Raw genomic sequence first — 22210 nt, 5'->3', positions numbered from 1 at the left:
AAGTATGAATGGATGTATATAGTGTGATATATGTAGTCTTTTTATGTCTGTTAAGTATAGAAGACATGGACATCAGCGTGGATCTAAGTGTGATTTATTTTTCAACTTATGTATACAAATGCGCCACAGAGTCAATTCCGGTCCTTCAATCGCTTTTTTGTCTGAATCAAAATATATATTCATATAGACTATTTGTGCACTATTGACAAGTGATGCACTGACAATTCGGTGATTTTAGATGGAAACTGAAAGTTGATGAAATTTAATTTCCGCTGGTGACTGCAGCTTATGTTACAGCATTTTAAAAAGCGCATTTATTCTTTTTATAAATGTTCTTGTCAAAATGTGCCTCAGATATCACTCCCGCTGTTAAAAAAGATGTTTAACAACAGGATCAAACCAAGGCTCTTTTCAATAAACTTTATTTTTGTCCCATTCCCCCATACAATGCATACAAAAAGTGAGTTGAATTGAACATTTCTTTGTGTCAAGACCAAAATGTACACAATAAATAAAAAAAACAAATCATAAATAAATAAAAAAATTAAATTAACAAGACGTTATGTGCCAAGAAACTAAATTTGTCTAAATCGGCAGATGGCTTTCACAATGTTTTTGCAAACAACACGTGTGCACCACACTTGCATTCCAGGTCACAGTTTTCAGGATACAACTTCTGGGTGGAGAAAAGCACTACTAACCGCTAAAGACAGAGTACAAAGTTTTCTTTTTCCTCCCTAATATTACATCCACCATTTTAAAAGCTTAATACACCGGGTAGTGAGTGTAGTGCTGTTGGACGCGCTTTTGAACTTTGGCAAAAGTGCAAAAGTACATCCAACCGTTAAATCTGTCAGCTGGACATTCACAAACAAACAAACAAACAAAAAAAAAGGGTTGTTATTGCACTTTACAGACAGCCCTCCAAAAAGGCACTTTTCACCCCCTCCATTCCCTCCTTTCCAGACCCAGTCACCTCACGTGAGTCTAAAACTTTAAAAATAGTTTTGGTATTCATTTAAAAACAAAAAACAGGTGATGGTATAAAAAATAAATTAAAAAAATCTAAGACGGTTGTTTTTCTAACAGTGTACTGTGTTGCTCCCATAGCCCTATAGGTCAGTGAATGCACCAAACAAAAAATGTCAATAAGGGCCGAAGAAGCAAAGGCTTTCTCTGATCCTTACCAAAATATGGTCAGGAATGTGGAGTGTGCATGTGAGGTAAAGATCCCAAAGCTGGCTCGCATCTTCTGCTTTCAGCAAGATGAACACAGAGGTGAGGAGGGCCAGTCCTTCCCTACAAAGTTCTGTGCTGCAAGTTCACTCAAAACAACTTATGTTTAGTGACAATAGAGACACACATTTGGCACTAATGGAAGCTATGAGAAGCTGAATGCTTGTGGTTTTTGAGGTATCTACATGTGAGGGGATCCATCATTACATCCTTCTAAAAGCACTTCTGAGGCAAAGGCTGGACAGGCACAAAGCCTTAAGAGGCTAAAATGCGTCATCTGGCAACTTCATCACGTCAACGGCATAATCAGCTGCCTCAGCACCAGTCCGGGCGGGGGAGGGGGATATTGCTCCGGAGAGTTTTGGCACGGCGAAACAATCAGAGGACGAGATGGTTGGGCGCACGGGGGAGGGGGCGGACACTCAGGAGGATGACGGAGCGCTCAGGCGTCGGCGTGATGCTGCAGTAGATGCACCACGTACCTGAGGCGGTGTCGCAGCTCCGAGGTGCAGCCCGCCTGGCTCAGCGCGACGAGGGCGTACGTGTAGGAGACGCGCTCGCGACTGATGTAGGTCAACAGGTAGGAGGCATCCGAAGACTTGCACAGGATTATCTTGGTGTGGTCCGTGTAGAAGTTCACCTGCCAGAGGTAGACCAACGGTCAGGATCGCTGCATTTGTGAAATGAACATTGCAAGCTGTGCAGTTTGGACGTTAAAAAAAAAAAGGGTACAAAAACTACAAGTGCCTGGCTGTAGACCACCACAACACATCGCACGTGGCATCCTTGTCCTTCTCATGATACTCTATTATAAACCCATGTTACTTGCTCAATAGGAGTCCAAAGAAAGAAATGTGTGCTTTGAAACATTAACAACGTATCCACAGCGTTGTCGACACTGCCTCCTCCCTCTCCATTTCCCGTGCACGCCGAGAAGATTAATATAAGTCAGTTCTGTTAATGTACATACGTTTTGTGAATTCAAACAGAGTGCACGACCGAGCTAATGAGTGTGTCGGCAGGGTGGTTGCATAACACACACACACAAAATGGAGATTGAAATTGTTTAAGGAGAAACTTGCTTCAATGCAAACCCTGTTCAAAAAGCAATTCAGTTGTACTTGAAGGGCAGTAAAATGTGGTTCTAACCTGCAAAGTGCCATTGTTGAAGAGCATCACAAGTGCGTGGTCAGTCTTCACCCATTGCAGCAGCAGAGGAGGAGGACCTGCAACTTTATCCCGACAGTGCAGATCTCCACCCTGTCCACCAGAAAAAACAGGTTGAGGATTTTCTTCTCAGAGGTGGCAATCAGTCAAGTATTTGTTGTACCTCCATTAGATTTTGTTCCATGTAGTTAGCCATGAGCTCTACTATTTGTTTCTGGCTGCGAAGCTGCTCGGGTAGAGAGCTGGCAGGGAAACTAAAGTGCTTACTGTTGGTCAAGCAGTAGTGGACAGTCCTATGGGAGCAGAACAAAACGTTACTATGAAGCTTGGCTGCGGAGAAGAGTTTTTTCAAAAATGTGTGACAATGGAAACAATTATATTGAGTTTTAATAAGGTTTGTGTAGGGCAAACATGACACAAACCATCCTAAATAAATCCCAGTGTTTTTAATAAAATATGCTTCACAGATGACATTATTTGGCGAGGGCCGTTATGTCCTACAAATTCCAGCGGTCCTTGAACTCACCCTGATTTGTTTACATTACAAATTTCTCAGATGCTGCCACAGAAAGTTTTATGCCACTCCTATACAGAGGTTAATTTGTGTCTTTATTATGAAAGCTTTTAAGTACACTGAATTTATAAAACTGAACTTGTTGCATTTTGAGTTTTCTGAACTGACATTTTTCTACAACGAATTATGCTGACAATTTAAAATAAATACAGCGCAAAAAAAAAATTCAGTCCTGAAAATTTTGCTATTCCAAAATGCAAGAGTCACTTCTGATTAATTACGACAGAAGCAATAGATCCTGTCTCAGAACCAGCCAATGAGGAGTCAAGTTTAAAGTCACATGACAAGCCTCTTGTAAAACAGCATGAAAAAAAAGCACTAGGCTACCTTGGCATAATAGAACATAATCAACATTTCCATATTTTTAATGAAATAGTCAGCATAATTTGATGCAAAAAAAAAAAAAACAGTTCACAAAATTCAAAACCAAAAAACTCAGGTACATAAATTCAGTGTAAAAATAAAAAAGCTTTCATAAGACACAAATTAACCTCCATAGTCCTTTGTCTCATTTTGTCCACCAAGCGTTTTATGCTGTGTGTGAATGCACAAAGGTGAACTATGATGTTATTGATTTGTGTGGAGTGATAAGACATATTTGGTCAGTGCATAACTGCAAGCTAATTGATGCCAACATGCTACTTAGGCTAGCTGTATGTACATATTGGATCATTATGCCTCGTTTGTAAGTCTATTTGAGATATCCATCCATCATCTTCCGCTTATCCGAGGTCGGGTCGCGGGGGCAACAGCCTAAGCAGGGAAACCCAGACTTCCCTCTCCCCAGCCACTTCGTCTAGCTCTTCCCGGGGGATCCCGAGGCGTTCCCAGGCCAGCCGGGAGACATAGTCTTCCCAACGTGTCCTGGGTCTTCCCCGTGGCCTCCTACCGGTTGGACGTGCCCTAAACCCCTCCCTAGGGAGGCGTTCGGGTGGCATCCTGACCAGATGCCCAAACCACCTCATCTGGCTCCTCTCGATGTAAAGGAGCAGCGGCTTTACTTTGAGTTCCTCCCGGATGGCAGAGCTTTTCACCCTAAGGGAGAGCCCCGCCACACGGCGGAGGAAACTCATTTCGGCCGCTTGTACCCGTGATCTTATCCTTTCGGTCATGACCCAAAGCTCATGACCATAGGTGAGGATGGGAACGTAGATCGACCGGTAAATTGAGAGCTTTGCCTTCCGGCTCAGCTCCTTCTTCACCACAACGGATCGGTACAACGTCCGCATTACTGAAGACGCCGCACCGATCCGCCTGTCGATCTCACGATCCATTCTTCCCTCACTCGTGAACAAGACTCCTAGGTACTTGAACTCCTCCACTTGGGGCAGGGTCTCCTCCCCAACCCGGAGATGGCATTCGACCCTTTTCCGGATGAGAACCATGGACTCGGACTTGGAGGTGCTGATTCTCATTCCGGTCGCTTCACACTCTGCTGTGAACCGATCCAGCGAGAGCTGAAGATCCCGGTCAGATGAAGCCATCAGGACCACATCATCTGCAAAAAGCAGAGACCTAATCCTGCGGTTACCAAACCGGAACCCCTCAATGCCTTGACTGCGCCTAGAAATTCTGTCCATAAAAGTTATGAACTGAATCGGTGACAAAGGACAGCTTTGGCGGAGTCCAACCCTCACTAGAAATGTGTTCGACTTACTGCCGGCAATGCGGACCAAGCTCTGGCACTGATCGTACAGGGAACGGACCGCCACAATAAGACAGTCCGATACCCCATACTCTCTGAGCACTCCCCACAGGACTTCCCGAGGGACACGGTCGAATGCCTTCTCCAAGTCCACAAAGCACATGTAGACTGGTTGGGCAAACTCCCATGCACCCTCAAGAACCCTGCCGAGAGTATAGAGCTGGTCCACAGTTCCACGACCAGGACGAAAACCACACTGGTCCTCCTGAATCCGCGGTTCGACTATCCGGCGTAGCCTCCTCTCCAGTACACCTGAATAAACCTTACCGGGAAGGCTGAGGAGTGTGATCCCACGATAGTTGGAACACACCCTCCGGTCCCCCTTCTTAAAGAGAGGAACCACCACCCCGGTCTGCCAATCCAGAGGTACCGCCCCCGATGTCCACGCGATTCTGCAAAGTCTTGTCAACCAAGACAGCCCCACAGCATCCAGAGCCTTAAGGAACTCCGGGCGGATCTCGTCCACCCCTGGGGCCTTGCCACCGAGGAGCTTTTTAACTACCTCAGCGACCTCAGCCCCAGAAATAGGAGAGTCCACCACAGATTCCCCAGGCACTGCTTCCTAATAGGAAGACGTGTTGGTGGGATTGAGGAGGTCTTCGAAGTATTCCTTCCACCTATCCACAACATCCGCAGTTGAGGTCAGCAGAACACCATCCGCACCATACACGGTGTTGATAGTGCAGTGCTTCCCCTTCCTGAGGCGGCGGACGGTGGTCCAGAATCGCTTCGAAGCCGTCCGGAAGTCGTTTTCCATGGCTTCCCCGAACTCCTCCCATGTCCGAGTTTTTGCCTCCGCGACCGCTGAAGCTGCATACCGCTTGGCCTGTCGGTACCTGTACACTGCCTCCGGAGTCCTATGAGCCAAAAGGACCCGATAGGACTCCTTCAGCTTGACGGCATCCCTCACCGCTGGTGTCCACCAAGGGGTTTTAGGATTGCCGCCCCGACAGGCACCAACTACCTTGCGGCCACAGCTCCGATCTGCCGCCTCGACAATAGAGGTGCGGAACATGGTCCACTCGGACTCAATGAGATAATTTAATTTTATTTGTGTCCTGTGTATTTTATTTATATTTGTATGTCTCATGACACATTATCTATATATATTATTAGCTGCATTTATGATAGTTGTTTGTGTGCCGTGTTATTCCAGAGCACAGCAAACCTTACCCAGCTTGCAATGAATCCATGAGAAAAAGACAACCTGCCGTTTCTTTTAACTTGGACACACATCTATACTTTTGGCCATTCTAAGAGTCATTTCCAGAAGTTATCACAGCCTCCGTTTCACTTATGTTTTCCGATGTTGTTAAAATGTGTAGAATAAAATATAACATTTCAACATTTTTGTCAGGCTGCGACAGTAATTTTTTATAGTAGGCTAAAATAGACACATCATGTGTTGTCTTCATTATAACACTTACAGTATACAATACTTTTAATGTCATTTTGATAGTAGGCCAACATAACTACTACAGACACATCATGTGTTGCCTTCATTATAACACTTAAAACTTATTTTTTTTGCAGCTCCTGCTCAAAGAGATTAAGTTTTGTCACAAGCATCATGAACTCTTACTTGCGTTGGTCACAGAGGCTGAGGTGTGTTCCCTCGTTGAAGAGCACACCAATGTTTTGGTCAGACAGCTGGTAGCCAAAACCATATTTGTTGGAGTAGTCAACCCACTTGGTTACCCACAGGAAGGACTGCGGCCTGGACAGGCAGGGTGGATTCTTGGCAGCTGCACAAAAGGACAAATAATTAATGCAGGTAGACAACTGAGAATTGAGTGAATAAGTCTTTAGCACAATTTTACACAGGCTGAAATGCTTCTGAAGCCACATGACTCAGCAAATCCTGCAGGTTTTACAGAAGTCATACCAAAGACTATAAAAATGGGACCCATTACCTCCCTGCTTGGCACTCAGCCTCAAGGGTTGTAATTGGGGGTTAAATCACCAAAAACGATTCCACTGCTCCCCTCACCTCCCAGGGGGTGATGGGTCAAATGCAGAGAATAATTTCGCCACACCTAGTGTGTGTGTGACAATCATTGGTACTTTAACTTTAAGAAGGGCTTGGTTGGCAAAGAATGTAACCCATGACAGTGTTTCCATTGTGCTACAGCAGGAAGTCAAAGAGCAGGTTTGACCTCACGTGATGCATACCTGCAGGCATGGCGGCCAAGCAGCCATTAAGGATTTTCATGGCACATTCAGACACAGCGGCAGGCGTGAGGGCATCTTCACATGCTGGAGAAGGGAGAAATTTAAGTGAATTACAAATAAATTAAGGGGGACAGGCTGCATTTGAGCTTACGTTCAGAGCTGCTCGCCATCGTGCCCTTAAAGGAGCGAGAGATGGATTTCCTGGACTCCTCCTCGGCAGGCGTCTGCTCCAGAGGCACAGAACTGACCAGCTGACCGGTGGGTGAGGCTACCTGAAGATGAAGGCAAAAGGCTGGTAGGTTTTTAAAAACAGGATTCAACATAAATGTTTAAGAGGCATACCCAGCAATAGAATATAGAATACAACTCAAGTTGAAAAACCTATTCGGGTGTTACCATATAGTGGTCAATTGTAAGGAATATATACTGAACTGTGCAATCTACTAATAAAAGTTTCAATCAATCAATCACTTTAAACAAGTTTAGGGGTCATACCCAGGAATAGAATATACAATACAACTCAGAAGATCCCTTTCAACAAGTTTAGGAGTCATGCCCAGGAAAAGAATATACAACTCACTTTGAATGAACCTAAAAGCTGGACTACTCGTATCTGTTGTAATTCGACCAGGGTGTACGCCGCCTTCCGCCCGATTGTAGCTGAGATAGGCACCAACGCCCCCCGTGACCCCAAAAGGGAATAAGCGGTAGAAAATAGATGGATGGATAATTGACATTTGTGTTCCTCCTTTTCCCTACTAGGCTTAAGTGTGAATTGTAATGATCCTTTTTACAAAGAAAACTCAAGTTGTGTCAGTGTGTTTCCCCTCAGGCCTGTTAACCTGATGTGTGCGTGTACTTGCCCTATTTTATGTGGTACCATATATTTCTGGGTATAAGTCGCTCCGGAGTATAAGTCGCACCTGCCGAAAAGGTATAATAAAGAAGAAAACAAAAAACATAAATCGCACTGGAAATGAGTCAAATTTTGGGGGGAAATTTGATAAAACCCAACATTAAGAATAGACATTTTAAAGGCAATTTAAAATAAAGAATAGTGAACAGGCTGAATAAGTGTGCGTTATATGACGCATAAATAACCAACTGAGAAGGTGCCTGGTATGTTAATGAAACATATTATGCTAAGAGTCATTCAAGTAACTATAACATATAGAACTGTCACTCCTAATTGCTAAATCCAATGAAATCTTATACGTCTAGTCTCTTACGTGAAATGAGCTAAATAATGCTATTTGATATTTTACGGTAATGTGTTACTAATTTCACACATAAGTCGCTCCTGAGTATAAGTCGCACCCCCGGCCGTACTATGAAAAAAAAACGACTTATAATCTGAAAAATACGGTAATTGTATCGCCGTGATTAGCTCGCTATCATGTTTTAGCATTTAGTAAAGTGCTCTATGGCCAAGACGGACACATTTACAGAAATTACTATGAATGCATTAAATTAATTAATGCAATTAAACATGAGCCCCACAGAGAAATGTGGAGCATTGCAAAAGTCACATGATGGGACGGGAAGTTGCATCATTCAGATTCTCTTTTAGTTTTCTGTATATTGGATGATCCGTCCATCCGTCCATTTTCTACCACTTATTCCCTTTTGGGGTCACGGGGGGCGCTGGCGCCTATCTCAGCTACAATCGGGCAGAAGAGCGTTTTACGTTCGGGCTCCAGTACTCTGAAATGCCCTCCCGGTAACAGTTCGAGATGCTACCTCAGTAGAAGCATTTAAGTCTCACCTTAAAACTCATTTGTATACTCTAGCCTTTAAATAGACCTCCTTTTAGACCAGTTGATCTGCCGTTTCTTTTCTTTTTCTCCTCTGTCCCCCCCTCCCTTGTGGATGGGGTCCGGTCCGATGACCATGGATGAAGTACTGGCTGTCCAGAGTCGAGACCCAGGATGGACCGCTCGTCGGGACCCAGAATGGACCAGAATGCTTTCCTGTGGACGGGACTCTCGCTGCAGTCTTGGATCTGCTTTGAACTGAACTTCCGCGGCTGTGTTGGAGCCACTGTGGATTGAACTTTCACAGTATCATGTTTGACCCGCACGACATCCATTGCTTTCGGTCCCCTGGGGAGGGGGGGGGGGGGGGGGGCGGGGGGGGGGGGGGGGGTTGCCCACATTTGAGGTCCTCTCCAAGGTTTCTCATAGTCATCATTGTCACTGGCATCCCACTGGGTGTGAGTTTTCCTTGCCCTTATGTGGGTTCTTCCGAGGATGTCGTAGTGGTTTGTACAGTCCTTTGAGATATTTGTGATTTAGGGCTATATAAATAAACGATTGATTGATACACATATGTATATAATACCGTAAAATATTTAATCTATTTTGGTATAATAGATTAAATATTTTTAGGTAAATATTTCAAAAAAGGAAACCAATCTATGATACCAAAATAGATGGAATATTTTATACCAAAATCTTGAAGAAGAAACTAAGATTTTGGTATAATAGATAAAAAATTTAAAAAGGTAAACCATTTTATCTTGAAGTTAAATATTTCATCTATTTTGGTATAATAATAGGTGGAATATTTTTATTATTCCATCTACAATACCAAAATCTTGTCTGACTAGAAGACACTGAAAAGAATTGGCCAGACAAGATTTCGCTATCAGAGTATTTTAAAAAAGGGAAAATATTCCACCTATTACACCAATATCTTAGTTTATTCTTCTCAGCAAAGATTTTGGTATAATAGATGGAATATTTTAAGGTAAAATGTTCCATTTATTATACAAAAATCTTGGCTGACTAGAAGAATTTGAAAAGTAGTGGCCACACCACATGGTATAATAGATGGAATATTTGACCTTAAAATACTCCATCTATTTAACCAAACTTGTCTGAAAGAAGAAACTGAGATTTTGTAGTAAATGTAATATTTTAAAAAGGTAAAGTATTCTTCTATAATACCAAAATCTCAGTTTCTTATTTTCAGACAAGATTTTGGTATACAAGACAAAACATTTCCAAAAGGTAACATATCCATATCCATCATACCAAAATCATTATTTCTTTTTTCTGTATATTGGAAGTAAATTTGGAATATTTTAAAAATGTCAAACATTCCATCGATCATACCAAAATCTTGTCCAATGAGAAACTGTAATACTATATCAAGAAGACAAACCATTTTGAGCTAAAATATTTGGAGTTTAAAAGAAAATATATTAAAAAATAAAAAGTAATGGAAAGAGGAGTTCAGAAGATTCTGAGAAGACCTTGAAATGTATAGAAAAAGTCTTGTTTTGACCTGACAAGACTGATAGAAAAACAAGACACGTTGTGATTCATAATCTCACCTCATTTAGCCCCACTGTTTTGTAGCTGATCTGCCGGCTGATGGAACATTTGACGATACCAGAAACCAGCTTTGAAATGTCCTTGTCTTCCTTCTCCTCGCACTGAGTCTTCTCCACTGCAACAGCAACAATGAGGAGTCTCACACACCTCCAACAGGCCTTCATGACATCAAGTGTTGCATTATCAAATGGACTTTTACTAGGAGGCAGCTTTAGAAAAATTAATGTCTCGATGCAAGCTACTTGGAAAATGTAATACCGTAAGTAAGTAACTCTCCATGAACTACAAGCTACAGGGTAAAAGTATCTAGCTACTTCAAAAGCTACATTGGACAACATTTCTATGGGCCCACTTGGGTAATTATAATACAGGTGCTGGTCATATTAGAATATCATGAAAAAGTTGATTTATTTCATTAGTTCCATTTCGAAAGTCAAACTTCTAGAATGTATACATTCATTCCAAACAGACTGATACATTTCAAGTGTTTTTTGCTAAAAAGGAGATGATTATCGCTGACAACCAATGAAAACCCTAAATTCAACATCTCAGAAAATTAGAATATGGTGAAAAGGTCAGATATTGAAGACATCTGGTGCCACACTAATTAGCTAACTAACTCAAAACACCTGGAAAAGCCTTTAAATGGTCTCTCGTTTTGATTCTGTATGACACACAATCATGGGGAAGACTGTTGACTTGACAACTGTCCAAAAGATGACCATTGATACTTTAAAGAAGGAGGGCAAGGCACAAAAGGTCATTGCCAAAGAGGTCGGATGTTCCCAGAGCTCTGTGTCCAAGCACATTAATAGAGAGGCGAAGGGAAGACATAGATGTGGTAGAAAAAAGTGTACAAGCAAGAGGGATAACCGCGCCCTTGAGAGGATTGTCAAACAAAACCGATTCAAAAATGTGGGGGAAATCCACAAAGAGTGGACTACAGCTCAAGTCAGTGCTTCAAGAACCACCACGCACCGACGTATGCAAGATATGGGCTTCAGCTGTCGCATTCCTTGTGTAAAGCCACTCTTGAATAAGAGACAACGTCAAAAGCGTCTCGCCTGGGCTCAAGACAAAAAGGACTGGACTGCTGCTGAGTGGTCCAAAGTTATGTTTTCAGATGAAAGTAAATTTTGTATCTTCTTTGGAAATCAAGGTCACAGAGTCTGGAGGAAGACAGGAGAGGCGCAGAATCCACGTTGCCTGAAGTCCAGTGTCAAATTTCCACAATCGGTAATGGTCTGGGGTGCCATGTCATCTGCTCGTGTTGGTCCACTGTGTTTCCTGAGGTCTAGGGTCAATGCAGCAGTCTACCAGGAAGTTTTAGAACACTTTATGCTGCCTTCCGCGGTCCAATTTTATAGAGGTGAAGATTTCATTTTCCAACATGACTTGGCACCTGCACACAGTGCCAAATCTACCAGTACTTGGTTTAAGGACCATGGTATCCCTGTTCTTGATTGGCCTGCAAACTCACCTGACCTTAACCCCATAGAAAACCTATGGGGTATTGTGAAGCGGAAGATGCGAGATGCCAGACCCAACAATGCTGAACAGCTGAAGGCCACTATTAAAGCAACCTGGGCTCTCGTAACACCTGAGGAGTGAAACAGACCGGTCGACTCCATACCACGCCGTATTGCTGCAGCAATTCAGGCAAAAGGAGGTGCAACTAAGTATTGATTGCCGTACATGCTGAAACTTTCCATGTTCACACTTTTCAGTTGGCCCACATTTCTAAAAAATATTTTTTGGTACTAGTCCTATCTAATATTCTAATTTTCTGAGATACTGAATTTGGGATTTTCAGTAATTGTCAGTACAAATTATCAAAATTTTAAGAAATAAACATTTCAAATATATCACTATGTGTGTAATGAATTGATATAATATGTAAGTTTCACGTTCTGAATATAATTAATGAAATAAATCAACTTTTTCATGATATTCTAACAATATGAACAGCACCTGTAATAATAATAATAATAATGTTCCTACTTTTGTGTTCCACATCTTAGATAAGTTATGTTGGTTTACAAAGTAAACAACTAAAAGTAAGGGTTTATTTTCTCTAAAAGGCATACTTTAGTCTAAATATGGCCAAGGACACACATCGTGAGTTTCCTGCACATCATCTTCATCACTAAAGGAAAAATATCATCTGCAGGAGAGAATTCCTCTGACATTTTCAAATGTGTTTCTTTTTTTGAGCGGTCAGCTTGAAGCGTACCTATGTCGCCTACTCCCTTGTGGTCATGTGACATAAGTGCTAACTGTTATAATTTTACTTCCTGGTTTCAATGACCCGCCTTATCTTGCCTCCGATTGGCCAGTCCGTGATGTTTGGCCCTAACCTTAGCCAATGGTGACTCATCATAGGAACATCAAGCAATCATGGATGTTCACGTATTCTTATTCATCCAGCCCATTGGATTTTATACTGATTTTCTTTTGGCCTGGATTTACAGTCCATTTTCTCTGTTTGAAGCTTTGAGGTTAGCTACCTCGCTACATGGCTCTAAAAGTAGCTAAGCTACGGGAAAGTGTAGTACCGTAAGTAAGTAACTCTCCATGAACACTACAAGCTATAGGGCAAAAGTATCTAGCTACATCAAAAGCTACATTGGACAACATTTCTATGGGCCCACTTGGGTAATTATAATAATAATAATAACAACGTTACTACTTTTGTGTTCCAGATCTTAGATAACAGTTATGTTGGTTTACAAAGTAAACTAAAATTAACGGTTTATTTTCTCTAAAAGACATACCTAAATATGGCCAAGGACACACATTATCGTGAGTTTCCTGCACATCATCTTCATCACTAAAGGAAAAATATCTTCTGCAGGAGAGAATTCCTCTGACATTTTCAAATGTGTTTCTTTTTTTTTGAGCGGTCAGCTTGAAGCGTACCTATGTCGTCTACTCCCTTGTGGTCATGTGACATAAGTGCTAACTGTTATAATTTTACTTCCTGGTTTCAATGACCCGCCTTATCTTGCCTCAGATTGGCCAGTCCGTGATGTTTGGCCCTAAGCTTAGCCAATGGTGACTCATCATAGGAACATCAAGCAATCATGGATGTTCACGTATTCTTATTCATCCAGCTCATTGGATTTTATACTGATTTTCTTTTGGCCTGGATTCACAGTCCATTTTCTCTGTTTGAAGCTTTGAGGTTAGCTACCTCGCTACATGGCTCTAAAAGTAGCTAAGCTACTGGAAAATGTAGTTAGCTACTGTCTAAATGAGACTTGTTGAAGTGTCCATAATTGCTTACCTTTTGCTTTCTTCTTGCCAAAGAGACTCTTGGCCACTTTTGTGAAGAAGTTCTTGGCAGGGCTGGGAGGATGCAGCTCGGGGATGCTCGTGCAGCTGCTGGGGGGCAGCTTGTCTGGGGTGAAACCCTGCAAAGCACAAGACACGTTAGGAACCAGGCCAACTGACCTTTTTTTGGCTTCTGCTCACTTTGGTGAAGAATTCATGGTTGAGAATTTGATCCAAGGTGAGTCTGTCGTGAGGGTTTTTCTGCAAGATGCTAAAGATGAGTTTCTGCGCGGCGGGCGAGAGCGCCGAGGGCAGGTTGTAGCGCACTTCCTTTATACACTTGTAGGTCTCTTTGAGGTCAAGAGTCTCGAAGGGGGGGTTGCCGCACATCAGCGTGTACCTGAAGGAGGTGTCATGAGTCAGAAGCATGACGGATTACGCACAACTGGTTCTTGTCTGGGACATTCATGTTCTAGCCTGCTCAAAGACGTCTTGACTCCAAAACAAAGACTTGCTATTTTGCACACGGCTGCGAAATGGCCATACTTACATAACACAACCCAGGGACCAAACGTCCGACTCGGTGCCGTGGCCCTGCCTGTTCAGCACCTCGGGGGCCAAGTAGTTGGGGGTCCCACAGATGGTCCTACACCAAACACAGGTATATTTATTCATCACACTCACAGTATTTCATTCCAACATGAACCTTCCCTCTATACCTTCGCTCCTGCTTCTGGTATTCCACAGGAAAGCGTCAAACCGAGACTGAAACTGGGCCCCGAGCGCTACATTCAACTGCCACTTGGAAACCGGTTTAGTTGGAGGAGATCAAGTTGGAAGGTTGCACACGTTACATAAGTCCAAACAAATGCCAAGCGTGCGATTGTCGAGGAGACCGATCCCTACGAGCGACCGTACAACGGTACATTCAGCGGTTACTGATCTCCAGTATTATGGCAATTGCTGCATAATAAAAGTTTTTTTATTTTGTGGATAATGTCATGTCTTTATTTCTGACAAACACCTGCAGCCGTGTCTAGTGGAGTGTACTTCCCGGATCACTAGTGGTACGTGGAACTACCAATCACTTGATTGAAGCACAATCTTAGTTGAAAATTTTACAGTGGCCGTAAATTTCCCCTCTTTTCTTCCTACACTTTGGAGTCTGCGGCCTATAAAAAACAATGCGAATTATTTTGGGGTTTTTCTTCGCAGACAGCCACAAAGCAAGTAGTTATCATTCGAAACCCATGCAAAAGACACTTAAATGGTGTCATTGTTGGACGGATTCGCTCACTGCAGGTGCTGCTGTTGGTTATTTCATGCTGTTCAAAGCTTTGAACCGGAAGTAGAAGCGCCGTCCTGTCTTCTAACCATCCATGGTGTTTTTACATGTACGGTTTCTTTATTCATGACTCCAAACAGAATTTGTAAATTATGGTGGAAAATAAGTATTTGGTCAACCATTCAAACCTCTCACTGATGGAAGGAGGTTTTGGCTCAAAATCTCACGATACATGGCCCCATTCATTCTTTCCTTAACACGGATCAATCATCATCTCCCCTTAGCAGAAAAACAGCCCCAAAGCATGTTTCCAACCCCATGCTTCACAGTAGGTGTGGTGTTCTTGGGATGCAACTCAGTATTCTTCTTCCTGCAAACACGACGAGTTGAGTTCATACCAAAATGGATATATGGAAGATACAGCAGAGGATTGGGAGAATGCCATGTGGTCAGATGAAACCAAAATAGAACTTTTTGCTATAAACTCAACTCGTCGTGTTTGGAAGAAGAAGAAGAAGAATACGGAGTTGCATCCCAAGAATACCATACCCACTGTGAAGCATGGGGGTGGAAACATCATTCTTTGGGGCTGTTTTTCTGCTAAGGGGATAGGACGATTGATCCGTGTTAAGGAAAGGATTAATGGGGCCATGTATCGTGAGATTTTGAGCCAAAACCGCCTTCTATCAGTGAGAGCTTTGAATGGTTGACCAAATACTTATTTTTCACCATAATTTACAAATAAATTTAAAATTCCAACAATGTGAATTCCTGGATTTTTTTTTTCATATTCTGTATCTAACAGTTGAAGTGTACCTATGATGAAAATTACAGACATCTGTGATCATTTTAAGTGGGAGAACTTGCACAATCGGTGGCTGACTAAATACTTTTTTCCCCCACTGTATATTTTTGCAGTGCAGCAGTCCAGTTATATCTGACAACAGTCATTTTCTACATAAAGAAATAGTCAACAAAATAATCCACAAAGTCACAACCCACATAGCACTAGCTCAAGAAGACAAGAGGTGGTGTTTGGACTTTTGGCATGATCGTGCTGACCAGAAAAGACGATTGCTTTTTCCCCCTCCCTCAGGGATTTGGAGCACATGTGAGGCCGGTTGGATATGTTCAATCAATAAAGTAAATGTGCAATCAATAGAGTAAATGAATGAAATGACAAACAAAAACAAACAAAAAAAAGACTAAAATGTTGCATAATCTCACACTACATACTGCATATTTATAAGCACTTCTAGTCACTTCTCCGGCAGGTTTCTGACTGAGTGGATTATTCCAAACCTTTATTTCTGTCTGTCAAGATATTTTTTTTAAAAGTGAAAGGATTAATTGTGTGAATGCTCCAAACATTGACACACATGATTTTCTCCACCAAAATTAATCTATTTATTATTGTTCTACAGTTTTTGCCACGCTCTACCTTCCACATTTTTCACCCGTTTCAAAGAGTTCCAACTTCAAACTGGTCAGCCTATTAGGGAATCGTGGGCTTTCCTTTGACAATTTTCAAAAATTCCCAGAATTACAGGATTTCCAGGACATTTTTCCCCATTCAAAATGAATTGGCCATGTTTCAAACTTCCACCATTACCACATTTTTCAACCTATTCAAACCATTCCACCATCCTGGACATTAAAATTTCCAAAAATTTCAGGATTCACGCTTTTTGAAAGCCCCATTTCTTTTTTCTGGCAACTACTCCTTTCACAATTCAACGCATGTCAGTTGTTCCACCGTCATAACATTCTTCTCAATCAGGCCAAAAAAACTAAAGTTTTTTGATCTGAAAAAATTACCAGTTTTCCAGAAATTCCGTAATAACATTTCTCAACTCAAAATGTTACTACTTCAACATTTCTAGATTGATTCAAACACCACCCATTTTAACTCATTCAGACCATTTAAGTTTACCATTTTGAAAATAATTCCCAAATTTCCTGAAATTCCCCAATACCATTTACAACTTTAACATTTATTGCCCGATTTAAATGATTCCAACACTAACCAATTCCGCTCATTCATGCTCCCAATGATTTTCCAAATAATCCCACTTTTCCCAAAATCCCCAAATTTCCAGGAAGTTCCCATTGAGATGATTGCGAAATTTTTCCAAATTGCAAAATTCCCACATTTTTCAATCTATTCAAACCATTCCAACAAACATTCCACTTATCCTGGACATTCATACTAACAATTCAAAGAAGCCTAATTCCCATTTTCCTGGAAATTTTAACTTTTCAACATTCAAATTATATTCTGTCAGAATTACACTTATACTTCAGCATTGGAGCGTTCACACCTCTTCTAGTTATGAGATACAATTTAGGCCAGGACTGTGGATTTATCTAATCATTTTTTACCAAACACTGGTCAAGATTGGACTGAACTGTGATTGCTCCTTGACACTTTTGTATGACACCTGTCATCTGCTACATAAAAAAATAGACCTCAATACAAATCGGCAAAGTCCAAAGCCATGGCGCACTCGCTCCAACAAGACACGTCATGGATTCAATGACATGATGGTATCCTCATGTCGTTGGTGCAGTTTGAAGTGTTACATCCCAATGTGGCAGACATTTGAAAAGCTTGCTAAAGACTTTGACATCGGTACTGAAACAAAGACTAATTCCCATTACCTGGGAATCACTTATGGGGCATTGTAACAAATGTTAAATGTTTCATGTTAAAATCCATGTTTTTAAAGTAACATTTAAAAAACTAGTTGATTATGATAACTATGTTTACTTATTACAAATCTGAGGTCATTTGCAAGTATTATATCCTACATTTGTGTGCATTTGCAATTCCAAGACATTAGATGGCATTGGGTATAGACTACAATGCATTGCAAAGTGAGGAAGTACTCTTTGCCATGAAGCTGAATGTGCCAGTCTAGTTTTATGTTGCACCCTACAAAGTTTTTATACAGTCAGTTTTGCACTTCTTACACACCTTCTGTTTGTAACTCGCATCTCAGTTATAGTTTTGATTACCATATTTGGGAGGTCTTAGAATTGCAATGTAAAATCGCTAATGTTTATCAGTAGCATGTACATAGCAAAGCCAGAGTAAATTGGCATCAAACTACCGCATTCCGAAAAGCAGTGCCTCAATTTATGTTGAGGTTTTTTTTAATCAGGCATACTTTTTGAGAGTTCGGTCTGTGTGCTTGAGATGATTTTTAGTCTGCAACCGCGTGAGACATCACGAGCAACAAAAAAGGTATTTAAATATGACACAGTTTGATTTGATGTAAATCGATAGCCATTAGTTGGGTCGGGGCCTATCGAAGTCGGTGGGCATGCAGGCACACCAGAGCCCCAAATGTGTGGAAAGTCAGTTTCCCATAATCCTTAACATACTTTTTCCTCTGCTCAACAGTCTCCAGCTTGGCAGCGAGACCAAAGTCTCCTAGTCGCAGCTCCATGTTTTCATTCACAAAGAAGTTGCCTGAAAAGCAGACAGCAGTCAACACTCCAGGGGCCAAAGTCCTGCACTCCAGGAGCCAAAGTCCTGCACATTCCCAGCACGCCCACCTAGTTTGAGATCTCTGTGCAGGATGCCTCGACTGTGAAGGTACTTGAGGCCGGACACGATCTGCCGGAGGTAATACCGCACCTCGGGTTCTGTCAGCGTGTGTCTGGCCTTCCAGATGTGCGCCAAGGACTACACAGAAGGAAGAAAAGGTCAACCTGGAAAGAGGCGGCATGCACACCACTATTGTTCACCTTGCGACTGCACAGCTCCAGGAAGATATAGATGTTGTCCTGGTCTTCAAAATGGTGCGAGAACTTGACCACGTGCTTGTGCGACAGAGTTCTGTGCAGCTCGATCTCGTTGGTGATCTGGTGACGCAAAAGCCTGTAAGCTGAAGCCGCGCTGTACACCCGTTGCACACCATTATACCTTTTCCCTCTGGTGCGGCTTGGACACCCTGGTCTGCGGGATAACCTTCACCGCATACATTTTGTTGCTCGACAGGTCCGTCATCTCATAGCATCGGGCGAAACCACCCTAGAGGAGGAGGAAAAACCGAGGCGGTTAAGGTATGATGTAGGTCTGGCCGATATATTGAATATACTCGATATATCGCGGGTTTGTCTCTGTGCGATGTAGAACATTACTATCGTGAGTATTTGAGTATACGTTTTCACAGTTTTTAGCTGAGGGCATTACACTACAGGCTTGTGTCACTCTTTCTTGTCTCTACTCACAGAGAGATAAAACAAGCGCACCTTGCTATACTTGTCATACGCACTCACGGAGCAGAGAGGTAGCAGCATGGTAATATTAGCTGTGGCAGGTGACTAGCGGACCGGTGCGAGTGGTGATACGAGAAAGAAGGTGCCAATCTGGTAACAAATGGAGGAAGACTTAATTCCCAAGAAAAACAGCACAGGGTCCATAGTCTGGCGGTGGTTTAGCTTCAAGCCGGAAGATGTTGAACAGAGAACCATAATATGTCAAGTATGCGGCAAAAGCATTGCTACAAAAAGTAGCAGCACTACCAATTTGTAGCATCATTTGAAAAGTCACCCTCTAGAGAACAAAGAGCGCTTCAAACTCCGCATTTCAACATCCTGGTGAATGGAAAAAAAAAACATCCGCAGGCACCTACCACATAACGAAAGACATACACAATTTGATTCCCTGTTATGCAGCACATTTTTTATTTGACCCGCTTTTTTAAATATCTTTTGTGACATCATGCACAAAGTGCACTTTATTTGTTTTAAAATATAGTAGTGGTATTCTGTACAAAAAGTGCACTTTAATTTAGTGTTGTTTTGATATGTCGTCTAAATGACATGCACAAAAGTGCACTTCTGCATTTTTAAAATGTCTGACAATCTTGCACTTTGTTTTGGAAATGACATGAATGTTGTTGCCACTACTTTACTGTTTAATAAATAGTTTTAGTAAATTGACAGAGTTGTGATTTCCCTCTCCGCATGAAATTTTAAAATGAGCATATATTAATGAAGTATGAACACTAATGTTTTAATGTAGACACAAAGAATCATTATACTGGTGTGATTATATGCATTAAGTGTTAATTCAAAGCTAAGGCAACATATTGAGATATACTGTACATAGTGTATCGTGACATGGCCTAAAAATATCGAAATATTAACAAAAGGCCATATCGCCCAGCGCTAGTATGATGCAGTTGTTGCTTCATACCCAAGCGGTGTGGCGTCTGATGCACCAAATGAGGCTTCGATGGCCGCATTCATCAAGCATGAAATGGACTCTGCGGCAGACTTGGCAGCAACGTGTTGATGCAGCAAAGACATGTGTCCATTTTCTGCTGTGCCTTATCCATTTGCAGCTAAATTGCGTTGAACACATGAGCACAATGGACGCACCTGCGGGTGATCACATGAGTACAATGGACGCAACTATGGCACGTGTGATCAGGGGCGCCGCTAGAGATTTTGGGCCCCATGAAAATAATCTTTACAGGGCCCCCAACACATATTTTCATATAATTTCATCATCATTAGGTGTCTCTTTGGCCCCCCCTCAACCTTGGGCCCCTAGAATCCAGTCTCCTTTACCCCCCGTTTTCGGCGCCCCTGCGTGTGATGGACACCTACCTTGCCAAGAAGCTTGCCTTTACAGTAGGAGCGTCCCGTCCTGGAGTCGGTCACCACCTGTGCCAGCTCCGGCCTGCCTTGTTCACATTTACTCCTGCCGCTTTTCGCCGCCGCAGTAGGAGCTCGCTGCAGCGGGGACGCGCGCTCCGTCGCCGGGGGACATACATCCGCCTTCGTGGCGTGGCACGAAAGCCGCTGCGCCGCCGTGAAACAACCGAGATCCATCGGGGATTATTTGGCTGCCCAAGCGCAGGCGTCAAGTAGGGCTGCGACTTCCTCCGTCCACTGAAGACGTCTGGCGTGGCGCGCGGCGCATATACACAGGGACTGGTCACGTGAAAGGGCGTGGCCTGTTGAGGAGGACGTTTTCATGACAAATCTGTTCTTTGTTTTGAAGATGTGCTATTTGGATTTACACTTTATGAAACAAAAAATTGAAAACTAACTTCACCTTTGCAACCTCAATTTACTATTGGTTAAGTTGTATATTCATAAATGTAAGTTCCTCAATACCCGACCTGTTTTTGTGCCTTTAAAAAAGAAATACAACTACGTTAAAATACTCTACCTCAAAACAGCCAAAAAGCTGTGAAATCGATGATGCTGTGTTCCAAATTGTAATTATTTACTGAACTTGTGTGAGCCTATGGCTTACCACTTTGTTTTTATTATTTCTCAATTGTTTGTAAATGTTGCTGTTTATAGATAAACGTTTCCATTCATCTATCCGTCTTCTTCCGCTTATCCGAGGTCGGGTCGCGGGGGTAGCAGCCTAAGCAGGGAAGCCCAGACTTTCCTCTCCCCAGCCACTTCGTCCAGCTCTTCCCGGGGGATCCCGAGGCGTTCCCAGGCCTGCCAGGAGACATACACTTCCCAAAGTGTCTTTGGTCTTCCCCTTAGCTTCCTACCAGTTGGATGTGCCCTAAACACCTCCCTAGGAGGCGTCCGGGTGGCATCCTGACCAGATGCCCGTACCACCTCATCTGGCTTATAAAATAAAAAATAAAAAATAAATAAATAAATAGACAATAAAAAAGGGGGGAAGTCCAGACAGCTTGATAGTCATAGCAGAAGCGCCAAATAAAATGCTTATGTTATGTTTTGTTATGTGAACGAACGGAATGTATTTATTTGTTATGTTGTCCTAAGGAGATTTATTGAATTATGTTTTTTGACAATAACCTGCCATATTATTATTAGTACAAATCTATTTGTCAGTCCATCTACTCTCAATATGTATCTACTCGTATCCAAGCCCTATATTAACATAATTTATTGTATTCTTCGTTATATAAATATTCCCATGTGTGCATATTGAAACATTGCTGTCATCTGGTGGACAAAAGGGATTAGTGATTGCAGTGGTGTGCCGTCAGGGCCAGCAAGACATTCTCTGCTTGCCTAACATAACCAGAAATGTTCATGATCATAAAGATAAACTTATTTATTTATTTATTTTCCCTACATATGTAAAAGTATTCATATTCTCTTCATGTCATATTATGCAGTTGTTGTTTTTAGTTTATAGAGTTTTTACCCAATCAGAATTCAGCTAGCTTACAGAAATCATCATGATCATAATTAACGATTAAAAAAATCGTTTATTTACTTTCCCTAAATATCTAAAAGTATTAGAATTATCTTCATGTCATATCATGCTGCTGTGGTTTTTAGTTTATAGAGTTTTTATCCAATCAGAATTCAGCTAGCTTATGTTGCCTGCTGGAGCAAATCTGCCAGAAGACTTCCGAGTCAGCAATACTCTGCAAACATTGGCGTCCGTGCGCTGTCAGTGAACGCGCACATACAGTTGATAGACAGTTGCAATAGCCAAT

At 42.1% G+C, this 22210-nt stretch overlaps 1 protein-coding gene across 1 annotated transcript; it reads right to left on the bottom strand.

Moving 5' to 3' along the window:
• Positions 1 to 406: 406 nt before the first annotated feature.
• On the bottom strand, positions 407 to 20679 carry plk3 (polo-like kinase 3 (Drosophila)). The gene is made up of 15 exons (XM_061920058.1): positions 20376 to 20679; positions 18682 to 18789; positions 18504 to 18620; positions 18312 to 18441; positions 18138 to 18225; positions 14016 to 14111; positions 13667 to 13865; positions 13479 to 13605; positions 10192 to 10307; positions 7006 to 7126; positions 6855 to 6938; positions 6265 to 6427; positions 2567 to 2696; positions 2386 to 2496; positions 407 to 1876 (listed from the first exon to the last, which is right to left on the bottom strand). The coding sequence occupies exons 1-15, from the start codon at positions 20598 to 20600 to the stop codon at positions 1679 to 1681; spliced, it is 2013 nt and encodes a 670-aa protein (XP_061776042.1). The 5' UTR covers positions 20601 to 20679; the 3' UTR covers positions 407 to 1678.
• Between the last annotated feature and the right edge of the window lie 1531 nt (positions 20680 to 22210).

The sequence above is a fragment of the Nerophis ophidion genome, linkage group LG14 (genome assembly GCF_033978795.1).
Source record: "Nerophis ophidion isolate RoL-2023_Sa linkage group LG14, RoL_Noph_v1.0, whole genome shotgun sequence".
In the NCBI taxonomy this organism is placed as follows: domain Eukaryota; kingdom Metazoa; phylum Chordata; class Actinopteri; order Syngnathiformes; family Syngnathidae; genus Nerophis; species Nerophis ophidion.
This window is presented reverse-complemented; position numbering and strand designations above follow the sequence as displayed.